Source organism: Uloborus diversus, unplaced genomic scaffold (genome assembly GCF_026930045.1).
Source record: "Uloborus diversus isolate 005 unplaced genomic scaffold, Udiv.v.3.1 scaffold_1368, whole genome shotgun sequence".
Taxonomy (NCBI): domain Eukaryota; kingdom Metazoa; phylum Arthropoda; class Arachnida; order Araneae; family Uloboridae; genus Uloborus; species Uloborus diversus.
In genome coordinates, this window is record NW_026558063.1 from 26,735 (window position 1) to 44,044 (window position 17,310).

The window sequence follows — 17,310 nt, forward strand, 5'->3', positions numbered from 1 at the left end:
GGGCTGTTAACATATGATTTAACCTTATCTCTTATCGTCAGTATTTCTTTTCTTCAATTACAGTCAGACCTCGATTTTAACGAATTTCGCGTTTTAGCGATATTTTCTTTTTCCCCCCGACTAAAATGAAGGCAAAAACACCATTTTACCGAAAAATATACCCCGAATTAACACATTATTTTAACAACCGATTTTTTTGAGCAATCACATTGCTTATTGTTCTCACTAGACTGTTTCTGGCGTTTCTTTGATTTTATTCCCCCCCCCCCTTCTCCCTCTGCAGCACCACCGTCGACCGGCCCGTCCCGATGCTGCTCCTCTAGCGAAACCCGTCTCCAGGTTGCGTCCATATCCTGAATGCACACGCATACATACACACCTACACACACACGCATATATACATACACTTTCACACACACACACAAACCAACATACTTATGCCTGCACACAGACACAAACACACACGCCTACAGACATATACATACACACACGCCTACACATACATACACACACGCCTACACACATACCCACACACACAAACACACGCCTACACATACATACACTCAAGCCTACACACACATATATGCACACAAACATACCCCCACAAACACACACATACATATACACTCGTCTACACACATTCATGCCCACACAAACACACACACACATACCAACACACTCATGCCTGCACACACACGCCTACACACATACATACACACATACCCACACACACAAACACACGCTTACACATACATACACTCAAGCCTACACACACATATGCACACAAACATACCCCCACAATTACACACATACATATACACTTGTCTACACACACATATGCACACACTCATGCTTGCACACACACGCCTACACACATACTCACACACACAAACACACGCCTACACATACATACACTCAAGCCTACACACATATGCACACAAACATACTCCCCCCAAACACACACATACATATACACTCGTCTACACACACATATGCACACATTCATGCCCAAACAAACACACACACACATACCAACACACTCATGCCTGCACACAGACACAAACACACACGCCTACACACATACATACACACAAGCCTATACACACACACACACACACACACGCTCGTAGTTGCGAAAAACATAATTTGAATTCAAGATGTCAAACTTCAAATTAATTTATTATTATTTTTATTATGTTTGAGCAATCACGATTGCTTATTGTTCTCATTTGGCTGTTTTGATGTCCTATCTTTTTATTTTCCCACCGCCACCCTCCGCACCATCACCGTCGAACGGCTCCTCACGATGCTGCTCCTCTAGCGAAAGCCGTCTCCAGGTTGCATCCATATCCTACACACACGCACGCACGCACACACACATATACACACAACTACCCACACATTCATGCCTGCACACTGACACAAATACATATGCCTACACACATACACATACCCCCCACACACAAACACACACACATTCATATACACAACTACCCACACACTTATGCCAGCACACAGACAAACACACATGCCTACACACGCATACACATAACCCTACACACAAACACACATACCCCCACACACAAACACTCACGCCTACATACACACACTTGTGATTGCGAAAAACATAATTTGAATTCAAGATGTCAAAATTCAAATTAATTTTTATTGAGCAATCACGATTGCTTATTGTTCTCACTTGACAGTCCTTGATGTTCTGGTTCCTTTTTCAGCTTGGACCAGGCCTGCATCACTACCGTCCACCGGCGGCGGCACGGCTGGTCCTGAGCACTGTCCCCCGGAATCCATTTTTGCTGGGCGGTGGCGTCCATGTCCTACACACGCATGCTCTTACACACTCCCCTACGCGCGCACGCCTTTACACACATACACACGCCTACGTGCACACACGTAAACCTACACACACACAACTATATACACGTACGCACCCAGGAGGAGGGACATGCTTGGGCGGGGGAGCCATTTCTAGAAACAATAACTCTAACCAGTAGAGTCTTGTCGCAACTCGTGATTGCGAAAAACATAATTTGAATTCAAAGTTTCGGAATTCAAATTAGAGTTTTTTTTTTTTTTTTTTAATTTCAGTTAAGAAATATTGGAATGTTTTCCAAATGATATATCCATCTTGTGCGAAGCAGAATGACTTTTCTACGAATCAGCAATGTTTGACGGCGAGTGGGCAACCAATGAAGCCATTCTGTTGCAGAAAACGACAATAAAACTCCCATTAAAACTTACTTTTTCTAATGCTTACATGAAATAGAAGCTGTAAAAACATATCTCATGCAGCAGACTGTAAATGACAATTTTCTTCTCTCCCATAAAGTCAAAAGAGAACGATTTCGAGTCAAGTATCAAGGAAATTGTCAAAATATATTACTCAGTATAACAAAATTTCAAATCAACTTATTAACGAATGAGTATTAACTCGCGGAATGCTAATTAAAAAGTTTGCACTTTCTAATTACAGATATTTTTATGCAGTTGCTTGATAAAGCTTTTACATAATAAAAGTGCAATTGAAAAAAAAAAATATCGCACCCCGATATTACGAGTAACCCCGAATTTACGTATAAAAGCTTTGGTCCCGATGCATTCGTTGAATCGGGGTCCGACTGTAGTACTTTGAAACAACTACAGAAATTTTCACTGTTCTTCAAGAGGTAATTAAAACCAACACGAAAAACATTTGCAGAAAACAAAATGCATTTTAATACGTGTCAATACTATACAAGATGAAGAACATTCATACAAAGCTTTTTTTTTAAAAAAATAGGAAAATTGTGGCATTTCTTTTGTGATTCATAATATGTCTGTATCATTTTATTCTTCTTTTGATTACTTCTAAATTTTCGCCAAAAGTGAAAGTGACTTAATTTTTTACACAAATAAGTCTTTCAAAAATCTAGTTGTCTTCATCTGCTTTCACTCTTTTTTGTGAAATCAGTCGCTATCATCCAACAAAGCCACTTGTAACAGCTCCAAGTACACAGCAGGGCTTTCCTTGGAAAGAGAAAGCCATTTCTCAGAGCTCAGAACTGCCTTCAAGTTATTCTTGATTGTGTGCTTCGACGCTTTGGCCAGTTCTTCATCGTCGTGCAAATTCGCCAGTATAGCCACATCACAAGCGAAATTCGGAGAAATGTGCTTCAGAATAAAATCCTTGCACCATTGCTTCAGCTCTGGCATGTCATATCTGTCGGCCGCCACATACAGGTCTGTCGCTCTATCCACGGAGAGTTCCTGGATGCTTCCGCTGTAGATGTAACTCAGCATGGCCTTGGCAACAGAAGGCTTCATCTCCACCAGATTCACGACATTTTCCTGACTTTCTTTCATTTCACTGTCGAACATCGCGTCGAATACTTTGGAGCGGTTTGCCAGGATGATCTTGTGAGCAGGAAACTGGACATCGCCCACTTTCAATGTCACGTCGGAAAATCTGGGATTTTCAAACGCATTTTGGAGATTTTCAATCAACAACTTGGTTCCATTATTGGAAGAAGTACTCTCGTTAACCACTGAAAAACAAAGACGGATTATTTTCACGTGTATTAGGAAATATTACCTTCAATTAAAATTTTCTAGCAAATCAGCAAAAAGGACAAAATTCTTCATACTTAATAGCTTTGACGATTTCCATAATTCCTACCCAATTACTTCTAAATAATTTGCAACCACACAACAATTTTACTTCGGCAAACGTAGATATTTTCAGTCTTAAGCGAAGACTTGTAGAGTTCATGTGAAATCTCAAAACACTATTCATTAATCTCATAACACTAATTATTGTTTTTTAAAGCAACAGCGAAGCGGACACAACGGAGTTGTTTCCTTCAGTCAAAAGTAGTACTTTTTGTCACTGAAATTGATAGAATAAGCAAAATAATAATAATAATAATAATAATAATAACATGGACTCAGAAAATACTTTCATTTTACCAACAGTTTTACGCTCCACGCTTGCTATCAACCATATCGTTGCCAATACACGTGAGTAAAGACGCGAATTAAATATTTTGGACCGTGAGTGGCAACACTGAATGGCATTTCATCATTTGTGATGTCATCGGCAGAAGCGTTAAACGATGAAAGAGCACCAATTTATGTATTTTTTTAAAAATATTAAACTTAAAAGAAATTATTTAAAAAATGGTCAGATTCTATGTTTTTAAGCATGCTCTTTCAGAAAAAAATACTTTTAAAATTTTGGAAACGACCCCATTGCGGTCTATAGAAAATGTCTACCATTGATTTAAACGAAATTTCATTTCAAATGAAAAAGAAAAGGGATATTGGAAAAAGTGTACAGTAAAAGTAAAATAAGATTTTTTACGTAAAGACCAAGGTATGATAAAGGTTGGCAGTTTTACCAAGAGATGGCATATAATTTCAATAAAAGCACTTATACTAGTTAAATATTTAACTGTAACAATTATTTTATTTTATAGTTGAAAGTTAAAACATGAACAATTTCCTTTTCGACTGAGCATTTTTGTTCAATGTGAAGTCAGTTACCTAATTTTTTTATGTTCACAAGGCTGCTAATGAATTCCGTTACTAAAAATAGTTACTTTGGCAGCCTGAAAGTTCAAAATATTTTCCAAAATAGTAGCAAGACGCAGAAAATAGTTTGTAAAATAATAGCATTTCTGTCAAAATAATGCAATGATACTCCAATAAATATATACAGGGTATCTACTACATTCACAATTTTCAAATCCATGGCTTGGGAGATGCAATTTTTCCAGAAAAACATACATTTCTCACTAGAATATAAATTAGCGTTTTGTGAAAATAAAATTGCTGATGGATGCTTTGTAAAAGACATACTGTCTGACCACGGATTGTATGGAAAGACAAACATCCGTTTTACAGCCGGAAATGGACGAATCTATTATTTTTTACCGATGCCAGCTTTTGCAGAAGCAGAATCTCATTCAAATGAGCAGAATACGCGCATCAAATTTCTACTTTTCCCCATTATTCACATAGATTCGTCTTATCTGGACGTTTAAAAATTCCATGCAATCCGTGGTTGGACAGTAACTTACGAAAAAATTAAATTCAAGCGCAATGTAACGAGTTGAGCTACTATTATGATTAAAAAGCAATTAATGCAACAATGACTAGTGATACACAGGAAATAAATACTACTGAGTTTTAAATTTAACATTTTGATAGGCTTATTTTGCAACAAAACAAAAGCAAATTTTCCCATTCAGTTCCAATCAGAAAGCAAACCACTGTAAGGAAAAAAACAAATAAATCCCTAAAGTAACCTTTTTCAAAAAAAAAAAAATTAAGATCGGCGAGTTGAAATGAAGAAAAGAATCGAGATTGCTTGACCATGCGTTGTTATCCTTTATCTTCATCAAGGTGATCGGATAGGATATGTATAGTGGACTAATAAGATATGTACAGAACTTATATCTATTTTTAAGCTGAACATATATAGTTTTATAGTGCCATTTTTTTTCCTAATCTCGATTTTTCCGGCATGCGGGCTAATGCGGAGTAAAACGGTAATAATAATCATAAATAGTTTATGTATAATACACTTAATGTATGTACACATTATGTATAATACACTACATTATGTATAATACACTATTACTTAATTTCCTAATTACACTAACTTGGAAATTAGGAAAAACTACTACTTTAGCAGGGTCGTGGGCACTTGGAATAGCTTACCGGAAGAGGCGGTAATGAGCAAGGGGGTGGATAGCTTTAAGAGGGCCATTGATCTTCATTGGGGACTAATTGACTAGGACCAGCCTAGCTGGGCCCAGAGCCTGTTGCTGGTCGTCACATTTGTATTTGTATAAAGTGGCTACTAAATTCAAAGTGTCAATCGGCTACTGGCTACAAGATAAGAGTTTTAATTTTCAGATCTGTTAACGGGACAGGACCTCCCCCCCCCCCATCTAAAATATTATAAAAAAACAGAAAAATCTCTGGAGCAGGAGAAAATTTAGAATGGAAGCCCAGTCCTTGCACCTAGCTGACAAAAAAAAAAAAAAAAAAAAAAAAAATACCTTGACGAGTGAATTTTTACAAAAAGACAAAAAATAATGTATGAAAACTGAGAAAAATGATTTGTCTGGCGATTACAAATTTTTTCAGCCTCTTAAAATTTTACAACTTTTGTCGGACTCTGATGATGCGTTTCAATTATTTTAACAATATAATTAACTTTTTCTAATAATTTCAACAAAATAGAGTTAAAACAACAAATGAGTAAATCTTACAAATTTTTTCAGCCTCTTAAAATTTTACAACTTTTGTCAGACTCTGATGATGCGTTTCAATTATTTTAACAATATAATTAACTTTTCTAATAATTTCAACAAAATAGAGTTAAAACAACAAATGAGTAAATCTTATTCAAAGACATTCTCAGAAAAGAATACTTACGAGTTGATTCAGAAACCTTCACAACTACGGTAACTTCCATCTCACATACAACAGTCAACACATCATTTGGCAACAGATCATCCGCCATTTTGAACAGACGTTCCCTTGGTAGAACCATTCCTTTATTTGCTTCCAAGAAGCAGGCACTTTTTGAGGTCCATGCAGAATTAGGAGATTTTTCTTTTTCATTTAAGAAACAAAAGTTAGGCTCTTTGGTTGAAATATTTTGGAGAACCAGGGGTTGCGGTTGAATACTATTCTCCCGTTCAGGTTTATCGGACCTTGAAGTATTTCTGCTTATTGATTCAACACCTGAAGACTTGGACTTTGTCACATTACCAGAACATACGTCAGCCTTTGAAATCGACTTGCCAGGCGAAAGAGAAACAGCATTCAACCAAAATCCTGATGCAATTGCTGTGCTGGTAGTTGTAGATGTGCAGTTATTTTTTGCAAGAGAACTTGGTGCTGTAGTAGTTTCAGGAAAAGAAACGGAAGATAGAGGTGAAGAAGCTGTGCAAACTGCACCAAAACTGAAAGAAGAGCTACTTGATGTTGTACTTGTCAATGATGCATGTGTACTTGATGCATCAGTGGTAACTGCTGTATGAACACTCTCTAAGCTGACATTTGTTGACGATTCAAATTCATTTTTACTTGAAGCGCTCGGTGTAACTGTTACGGGAAACAGCTCGAAACAATTTTCGCCAGAGCGATTCCTCAGTCCAATTTTGTACCCCACTCCATTGGGTAAACTTTGTAAGGGGGAAATTCCAACATACTCGAAATAAATCTCTACTTGATTTTTAATGTACTTTCCATTGGGAAACAATTTGACACACCAGTGGGAGTTTGAACATTTAACAACAGAACTTCTAACAAATTCACCTGTCTTCGCCTGCAAAGACGGAAAGTTCTCGATTTTCCAAACAAAAGAAGAACATTCTGTAGTGACACGTGAAACTTGCTCTAACTGCTTGTTCATAACTCCAGCACATAAAATACCAACAGGCGGACCAAGTCTTCTCGAAGTCAAATGAACGTAGTTTCAAACCTACAAAAATTAAGTTGTTAAACCTATAATGCTTTTATCTAAATATAAAAATAAAATAAAACACTAAACTATATCTATGTACTATAAAAGCATTATTTTTAGGAGCCGAAGTTTTCGCGAATATTGGTGGTTCTGTGAGCTGAAAATTTCGCGAGGTTTTGATAAGAACAGAACCAAAAGTTGAAAAATCGCGAAAGTACATAAGTGAAATTTCTGCACGTGGCATTTTAAGAAACATTCTACGATCCAAAAGTTCGGGGACAAGTTGTATAAAACCTTACCCTGAATAGTTCTTATCATCAAAGCACATCCACCTTCTAAATAGTCACCTTAAGCGACTCTGCCCTTCCGCCAACGTTCGTATAACTTTTGAAAGCCATTTTTCGCAACCTCCTGTAAGGCCTCCTGCGATGCAGCTTTAATTTCATATGACGAAAGAAAGCGGCGTCCCTGCATAAGTTCATAACTGCTGTGCAGGGCCCGACAAATTAAAAATGAGGCCCTAGGCCCACAATAATTTGGAGGCCCCCTTGAGACTTTATAGCGTAATGCAGTGGCTGATTTACAAGTTTGAGGCTTGTCAGAATGCCTTTTATGGCCTTTGTCTATCACAGAACTATGTAAATCATTTATAAAGCGAGTTTATTTATCCCGAAGCACCTCATAATTTTCACAAGGTAAATTCACTACTGGCAGAATGAATAAAAGTTTTCCATTAAGGAAGCTTTTTTTTCTTCTATTAGCAAGTCATTACTTTTTCATTATAATAATGTATGTATAATTCTCTAAGTAATTTGGGGCCCTTAGGAAGATGGGGCCCCAGGCTTAGGCCTAGTTGGCCTGTGCGGTAATCAGGCCCTGCTGCTGTGAATTGGAAAAAGTCACACGCGGCTAAGTCCAGCGAAGCCGCGACTACTATTCAGGGAACTACGTGAAATACACCGCCAACTCAGTCATTTCCAGCCGAGGACTGCAGTTTCGTGCTTATTAGCACTAATCATGAGCTGGAGATGGAAAACCTCTTAAGGAAGCCAAGAGTGCGAAACAAACTGGTAGCTAATATAGAATTAGCAGACCAGACGAGTGACCGAAGCAATGGTTCGGTTCAACTCGAAGATTGAACGCAAGGCAAGGTATATTCAGTAAATTACACCCATTAGCCAGGGCTAAAGCAGAAATACGTGAAATACACCGCCAACTCAGTCATTTCCAGCCGAGGACTGCAGTTTCGTGCTTATTAGCACTCATCAGCCCGGCATAGGAAAGTGACTAAGCTGGAGATGGAAAACACCTTGAGCACTGGCTAATGGGTGGTAATTTACTGAATATACCTTGCCTCGCATTCAATCTTCGAGTTTGAACCGAACCATTGCTTCGGTCACTCGTCTGGTTTGCTAATTCTATATTAGCTACCAGTTTGTTTCGCACTCTTGGCTCCCTTAAGAGGTTTTCCATCTCCAGCTCAGTCACTTTCTTATGCCGGGCTGATGAGCGCTAATAAGCACGAAACTGCAGTCCTCGGCTGGAAATGACTGAATTGGCGGTGTGTTTCACGTATTTCTGCTTTAGCCCTGACTAATGGGCGGTAATTTACTGAATATTCAGGGAACTATTTAGGGTAAGGTTTTATACAACTTGTTCCCGAACTTTTGAATCGTACTAGTTGTTGGAGAAAACTTCCTTATTGTTTTGTTTTTATTTATTTTTTTTTTCAGGAAGTAGTAAGTTTTTAATTGAGTAATTTTCTGCACTTATTTCTAATTTATAGTAACTGTGCAACTAATCATTTAATTTTGTAAAAGTTAAAATTTCCTTATTTTTTTATTATTATTTTAGCCAAAAAAAGTATTTCCCGTTTACGTCAGACTCGCGAATATCAGTGTTGAAACGGTATAGGGCATTGACCTACTTTGAACTTTTTAGTCCTAATATAAATTTACTTTTTTTTCCTTTTCGTTGTTTCAACTTAGCGTTGTGAATTTATACAAAAGGTTTGGGGTCATTCATAAATTACGTAAGGATGATTTTGGCAATTTTTGACCCCCCCCTACCCCCATGTAAGGATACGTAAGATTTTTCAAACCCCTTCCCCCTCTTCCTACGTAAAATTCCATTTCGTTTTTCAAAATAATAAAATAATTAATCTTACAGGAATCGTTACTAAGTTCACAATTATTAAATTATTTTTTAATACCTTTTTGTGTAAAGAAATTTTTATTAAAAAGTTAAAATTTGAATTGAATGCTTTTTCGACATTTTTTTTTGGATATGATGCGATACTATTGAAAAATAAAACATGCCGTACATAGTGAGATTCTTTTATTATATTTTATGCTATTCATTCTTTTTAAAACAAGCAAAAAACAGCTAACTCTGATACGTTTCTTTTTCCGGACGCAAATGAAATATGATACCTGCCCAGTGTTGCCAGATTGGAGGAAATTTCCCCATTTTGGGGAAATTTGGTGCTCTCTGGGAAAATTTTGGGGAAATGGGTTTTGAGGAGAATTCTTTGGAGAATTTTTTTTTTCTTGGGGAAAACCAGGGGGAAAAAAACCTCAAGGAAAAAAGAATTTTTTTTGTATTTAGATTCGTGTCAAGAAGTAGTAGTTACATTGTTTCTATCAAACAACGTTGACGGTAGCAACGCAATAAGTATGAGTGAATCTTCCATACGTACAGTCGTAGCCTACAAAGCTCAGTCACTTCCTAAGCTGGGCTGATGAGTGCTAATAAGCATGAAACTGCAGTCCTCGGCTGGAATGACTGAGCTGAATGACTCGGCTGGAATGACTGACTGTGTATTTCATGTATTTCTGCTTAGCCCTGGCTATAGGGTGGTAACTTACTGAATACACCATGCCTTGCCTTCAATCTTTGAGTTGAACCAAACCATTGTTTCGGTCACTCGTCTGGTCAGTGCTAATTCCATATTAGCTACCAGTTTGTTTGGCACTCTTGGCTTCCTTAAGAGGTTTTTCCACCTCCAGCTCAGTCACTTCCTAAGCCGGGCTGATGAGTGCTAATAAGCACGAAACAGCAGTCCTCGGCTGGAATGACTGAGCCATTCCAGCCGAGATGAATGACTCGGCTGGAAACTCTTTCCTGCCGACTGGAATGACTTTTCTATACATGAAATACACACGGTGTATTTCAAGTATGTATGGATAGGCTTGTAAAAAATGAAAATTGTTGCTTTTTTTATATTTTACTTCACAATGTGAAAATATTACTTAATATATTTCCAAGACTCCGTAATTATTAATTTATACTACCTGTTTAAAAATTATGAATTATTTGTAAATTCGCATTGATATCACAACATACTATTTTCAGAAATTTTAAGGCTGAGATAAATCTGTAATTTAGAAGAAGTAAGCAAGACGACACCGGTTTATTATTTTTGACTATCACCTTTTTCAATATCAATGCCTCAAATGGAACGATTATTTCAGAAAGGGCATAAGTATTACATAAATCCATTGTCCTTTCTAAAATAATCGATTCTAAAAAGAACATAAAAAAAGGGTCACATAAAGAGAATTTGCAGGAAATCAAATCTTTCAACAATAGCTTTTTAATGTTTTTTCACAAGAAAGCACATTTTTAAAAGTACTCGTTTCGAAGAGAGTGAGGTTTATGATAAAGTTGCATTGAAACACTATAACAAAATGGGAGGGGGGGGGATCCCTCAAGTTTTTTGGCGAATTTCAAAACCGATTGAAAAGAAAAGAATCTAGAGTTGCTAAAATCAAGCATTGTCGACACGCCTTTCATTTTCCGCTTTCCCCTATGATCGGTGGTGTTCTCATTGGGTATACTCGATATACACCGTATACTCTCAAACATATTTTAGACATGTAGCACATACCCTCAAGCTTCATAAATTTTCATACAATGACATACTATGTATATGATCACATACACAAACTGTGAGTAAAGGATTACTGGGAGTAGACCCTCAGAAAAATTAATGGGAACATCACTGCCTATGATACATATCCAATGTAAATTTTAACAAAAAATAATGAAACTAAGCCGTTGTAAGCACATAACACCTTTTATTTATGTCCTTTGTTTTTAATTTAAATTACTTTCTACTGTTCATTCAGATATTTTAATATAGCAAACATCCAAATAATATGCATATTGTGCATGGGTATTTGTCACATTAATATTCGAATAATACGACATACAAACAAAAATCTATGTATTATCATTGAAAATATATTTCATTATTTGCGCAGCCAGAATTCACCTTCTAACAAAAGTCTTTTCCGTGTTTTTACACTACCACACTTTGATTTTATTTAGTGTCAAAATAAGGGTTTTAGAGGTATTTTGCTTGATTTTATACGTGTTGATAAAGAGTTAAAGTTACAGGTCCGGATCTATAAATTTTGGGCCCCCTGCAACAAAATCGGTAAAGGGCACTTCTCCAGAGCCCAGCAGTGTATATTTTCAATGTTAATTTGCATTTAGTGCTAGTTTTTTTTTCTTTTTTTTCAATTTCTTCAGCCGTTGGGTCGCTTTGAGATACCCCCCCCCCCCACACTGCGGGGTCTGGGTACGCAGATCCAGGCCTGAAGCTAAAGCTATATTATATTGCAAGCTCAGTGCCAGAACTTTCGAGTGGGAGTAATCCGAAGCGCTTTGCACTAGCCCGCAACTTCTAAAGGCAATTTCACTACACGATTTCTTTCTTTCTTTCTTTCTTTCTTTTTTTTTTTGTTGCTGTTAAAACTGGGGGGGGGGGGGCAAACGAGAAAGAAAATGGGTAGGGGAAGTTTCAAGGTGCGTCCCGCCTCGGCCTCCAATAAATCTCTGACAGGACCCTGGCACACTGGTAAGCTTACAACACAGAAGCCCACCCCATTTTCCGGGGATTGGGGGGCAAAAGACATACACTCAACGTTTATTTTTCCAAAAGCCATGCCCAGTACACATAAGTAAATTAACTCTTCAAAACAAGCCCCCTCCCCGATACCCCTAAATGATAACCCTGCTCACAAATACAAATGTGACTACCAGCAACAGGCTTTGGCCCCATCTATGCTGGTTCTAGTCAATTTATTAGTCCCCAATGAAGATCAATGCCCTCTTTTAAAGCTATCCACCCCCGGTAAGCTGTTCCAACAGTTAATCCACCACTGTTTGCAGACATTAATTGAGTTTAAGAAGATTGATTATTGTAGAACCACCTGCAAAGTGGAAGAGTAACGAACAAATTTACAAATCTTATCCAGTATGATGAAAATTCAAAAAGAATTCAATTTAAAATCAAATGGGCGCTTACCGTTCTAAATAAATAACTGGTTTGTCGTATAGTATGGAAGAATTTCAAAAATTATTTTTAAAGATCCTGACGAAAACAACAAATCCCTTCACGAAGAAATTTTTTCTCTTATGATAACAACAAAATCTTGCTTTTAGCATTTTAGTTTGTATTTTTTTGGTACACAGAGCCTCTGAGGTGGTGCCATCTATTAACAAAAGACGATAAAAAAAACTAAATTGTTCCTTTATTTAAAAAATCCTGGTTGTTTTTACTAGATTTCTCAACCCTTTTTACCTTACCATCTTTTTTATGTAATGTGTGTATTCTTTCTAATTCAATTTTTGCAGCTTGTTTTGTTTATCATGCAAAGGAAATCCCTGAAAATATCAAAACAGATCAGCTGTCAGGCACGTAGCTAGAACTTTGTTACGGGGGTCCAAGGTTGCACGAACTTCAAAAGAGGAGGCACGCAAAAGCAAAATTAGTAGCTCATCATATTTATGTTACAAAAATAAATCCAATTAAAACTAATTATTGAAATATAATAATTAACTAAAATTAATTAAATAATTGAAATTGATAGAGCAAAATTAGTTAAAATTAGTTAACAAAAATTTTATATTAAGTGGCAAAGAAATTATTGTCAGTTTATAAAATTAACATTAAACTAAAAGTTATCCCATACTAAGTTTTCAAACATGGACAGAAAAATTTCATCAAATAAAGCTTCCTCTGTTCTGATGCTTTGAAAATGAGTGATATAATTCCTATTAAAAAAAGTTCACAATAAAAGAAAATCGGAAAACGAAAACTGTTCTAGAGATTATTTGGAAAATGCAGGTGATAATTTAATAAAATATTAAAACTTTGTAATATATTTCAACAAAATATGTACACGTCATTTTATTTGAAAAAATAAAGAAATCTATATCTATCGAGTCGAATGTATAACTGTATGAATGCTATGTAACGTAATATTCCGCCACCTTGTTCTATTTGAACAAGATTTCTGGCAAAATTCAACCACCCTCTCGACGAAAATATTAGCAAGGTTTCCTTTTTAAAACTTGAACTAGTTTTTTATTTATTTACGTTTATAACATTCTCTTAATATAATACGAAATTGAATGAAATTTCTAATTTTATCTGTTTTGTTATTATCATTTCTAACCATCATTTCAAAGCTTGAACGAGCTATTAGCGCTTTGAGGGACGGAGATTTCCTTTGCTGCAATCATTTTTTTAAAAAAGGAGTATTGCCTTTTTTTTTTATTATTGTTATTATTATTATTATTATTTTTTTTTTTTTTTTTGCAACGAATTGGTAAAATAAGCTGGTAAAATAAGCTATCTTAGGATCCTTAATGGTATTTTTTTTTTCTTTATAATGGGGCTTCGTTAGAGGCTTTAGCCCTACTAGCAAAATTTCTTGCATCAACTTCGACAGTTCTTGATATTATACTGACGGCGTCAATATTGACGTGTTTCATACTGCATAAAGCTTGCATAAAGATTAAAAAGCAATATTACAATAACAACACGTATGCAACATTGCATTCATCTTAAAATATCAATATTGATATTACCTTACAATAACAACATTGCATACATGTTGTCGCCGTCAAGATGATATTGATTTCATGCTGTCGCCGTCAAGGTAATTAGTACACAATAGAACAGGTGGACCTTCGTTGATACTTGCGCATGCGCACAGTTCTTTCTACCCAGCATCCCTCGCATTGCTAGCACATTCTTCCTACTTCGACCTCAATCGGTTCAGAGGTGCTGCACGTAGCGTTGCATTCTTTTAGGCTTCGTTAAGTTGGTTGCTTAGTTATTAGTCTGGAATAGTATTGTTTTAGGAAAAACTTATGAATGACTGATAACTGTATTTGTTTATTAATATAGTACTAAACAAGTCATATCGCAGACGATGTGCGATCAATGTTAGAAATGGCGAAATAACTTTTTTCGTCTCTAGACTTTGAAACAAAGGACATGAAGCCCAGAATTTCGTATTATCACTTCAATCTCACGTAAGATTAATTTTATTCAATGGTATTTATGTTATTCTATAAGATAAATTCATATGTTTTGTCCATGGGATATTTTCAATGCTGACATCCATTTGAAAATGTACTTATTTATTGTATTTATTTATTATTTTGCTACCTTTAGTGCTATAAAAACTTCCGCAATTATTCCTAACTAAGCATTTTATGTCTTTATAATACAATTAGAAGCATGAATTTTAAAAATAAGTCAAGTATTACGCAAAACAAAGAAACTTTCATTTTTTAAATTAAATCGCGAGTACTATTAATATCTTTATATGAATTTCCGATCAGATGTCAGCTTTAAGAAAATATTCTCAGGCTAGAAAACTATCTTGAAGAATAACAGAAATAATTAAAGAATGAAATTTAATTCTCGAGTGAAAATAATACAAATAAATAAATAAATGGATAAAACACCTTGCAAACGTGCTGATTTCATACTGTCATGTCAATGTATCCTGACATTTTCCTGTCATATCAATACGTATGCAATATTACAAAAGCAAGATCATCTTGCCAAGACCTTGATTTCATGCTGTCATGACAACATCTTGATATTATCCTGTCATATCAATACGTATGCAAGATTACAAAAGCAGCCTACCTTGATATTTTCCTGATAGTATGCTGCATACACCTTGTCAGTCAATATTGTGGCAGCCTGCTGACAGCATAAAGGGAGTAACATAACAACATTGAGCCAGTATTAATGCAAGATGATTTTTCTTGCATGTCAACCTTTATGCAATACTGAGGCAAGATATTTTGCTTACTGGGAGCCTTTTCGGACCACCGATATGGCATCTTTATATCCCTACTAGCAAAATTTCTTGCATCAACCTTGACAGATCTTGATATTATACTGACGGCGTCAATATTGACGTGTTTCATACTGCATAAAGCTTGCATAAAGATTAAAAAGCAATATTACAATAACAACACGTATGCAACATTGCATTCATCTTAAAATATCAATATTGATATTACCTTACAATAACAACATTGCATACATGTTGTCGCCGTCAAGATGATATTGATTTCATGCTGTCGCCGTCAAGGTAATTAGTACACAATAGAACAGGTGGACCTTCGTTGATACTTGCGCATGCGCACAGTTCTTTCTACCCAGCATCCCTCGCATTGCTGGCACATTCTTCCTGCTTCGACCTCAATCGGTTCAGAGGTGCTGCACGTGGCGTTGCATTCTTTTAGGCTTCATTAAGTTGGTTGCTTAGTTATTAGTGTGGAATAGTATTGTTTTAGGAAAAACTTATGAATGACTGATAACTGCATTTGTTTATTAATATAGTACTAAACAAGTCATATCGCAGACGATGTGCGATCAATGTTAGAAATGGCCGAAAATAACTTTTTTCGTCCCTAGACTTTGAAACAAAGGACATGAAGCCCAGAATTTCGTATTATCACTTCAATCTCATGAGTAAGATTAATTTTATTCAATGGTTATTTATGTTATTCTTTAAGATAAATTCATGTGTTTTGTCCATGGGATATTTTCAATGCTGACATCCATTTGGAAATGTACTTTATTGTATTTATTTACTTATTTATTATTTTGCTTTCTTTACTCTTAAATGTGTTATAAAAACTTCTGCAATTATTCCTAACTATGCATTTTATGTCTGTGTAATACAATTAGAAGCATGAATTTAAAAAATAAGTCAAGTATTACGCAAAACGAAGAAACTTTCATTTTTTAAATTAAATTGCGAGTACTATTAATATCTTTATATGAATTTCTGATCAAATGTCAGCTGTAAGAAAATATTTTCAGGCTAGAAAACTATCTTGAAGAATAACAGAAATAATTAAAGAATGAAATTTAATTCTCGAGTTTGAAGTGAAAATAATACAAATAAATAAATGGATAAAACACCTTGCAAACGTGCTGATTTCATACTGTCATGTCAATGTATCCTGACATTTTCCTGTCATATCAATACGTATGCAATATTACAAAAGCAAGATCATCTTGCCTAGACCTTGATTTTATGCTGTCATGATAACATCTTGATATTATCCTGTCATATCAATACGTATGCAAGATTACAAAAGCAAGATCATCTTGCCTAGACCTTGATTTCTTGCTGTCATGACAACATCTTGATATTATCCTGTCATATCAATACGTATGCAAGATTACAAAAGCAAGATCATCTTGCCTAGACCTTGATTTCAGGCTGTCATGACAACATCTTGAAATTATCCTGTCATATCAATACGTATGCAATGTTACAAAAGCAGCCTACTTTGATATTTTCCTGATATTATGCTGCATACACCTTGTCAGTCAATATTGTGGCAGCCTGCTGACAGCATAAAGGGAGTAACATAACAACATTGAGGCAGTATTAATGCAAGATGATTTTTCTTGCATGTCAAACTTTATGCAATACTTAGGCAAGATATTTTGCTTACTGGGATGCTACCATAAAGCGCGGATGTGACTGGCACAGGAA

At 35.8% G+C, this 17,310-nt stretch overlaps 1 protein-coding gene across 1 annotated transcript; it reads right to left on the bottom strand.

Annotated features, from left to right (window-relative positions):
- Positions 1 to 2,964: 2,964 nt before the first annotated feature.
- Positions 2,965 to 12,893, bottom strand: LOC129232757 (TD and POZ domain-containing protein 1-like). Its single transcript, XM_054866861.1, has 3 exons — positions 12,792 to 12,893; positions 6,442 to 7,495; positions 2,965 to 3,542 (listed from the first exon to the last, which is right to left on the bottom strand). Exons 2-3 carry the CDS (start codon positions 7,424 to 7,426, stop codon positions 2,965 to 2,967), a joined length of 1,563 nt encoding a protein of 520 aa, XP_054722836.1. The 5' UTR covers positions 7,427 to 7,495; positions 12,792 to 12,893.
- Between the last annotated feature and the right edge of the window lie 4,417 nt (positions 12,894 to 17,310).

Coding starts and splice junctions, on each gene's coding strand:
- LOC129232757 (XM_054866861.1), bottom strand. CDS start 7,426: ATGAACAAGCAGTTAGAGCAAGTTTCACGTGTCACTACAGAATGTTCT. Junction 3,543..6,441: donor GAAGGTTTCTGAATCAACTC/GTAAGTATTCTT, acceptor TTTGTTTTTCAG/TGGTTAACGAGAGTACTTCT.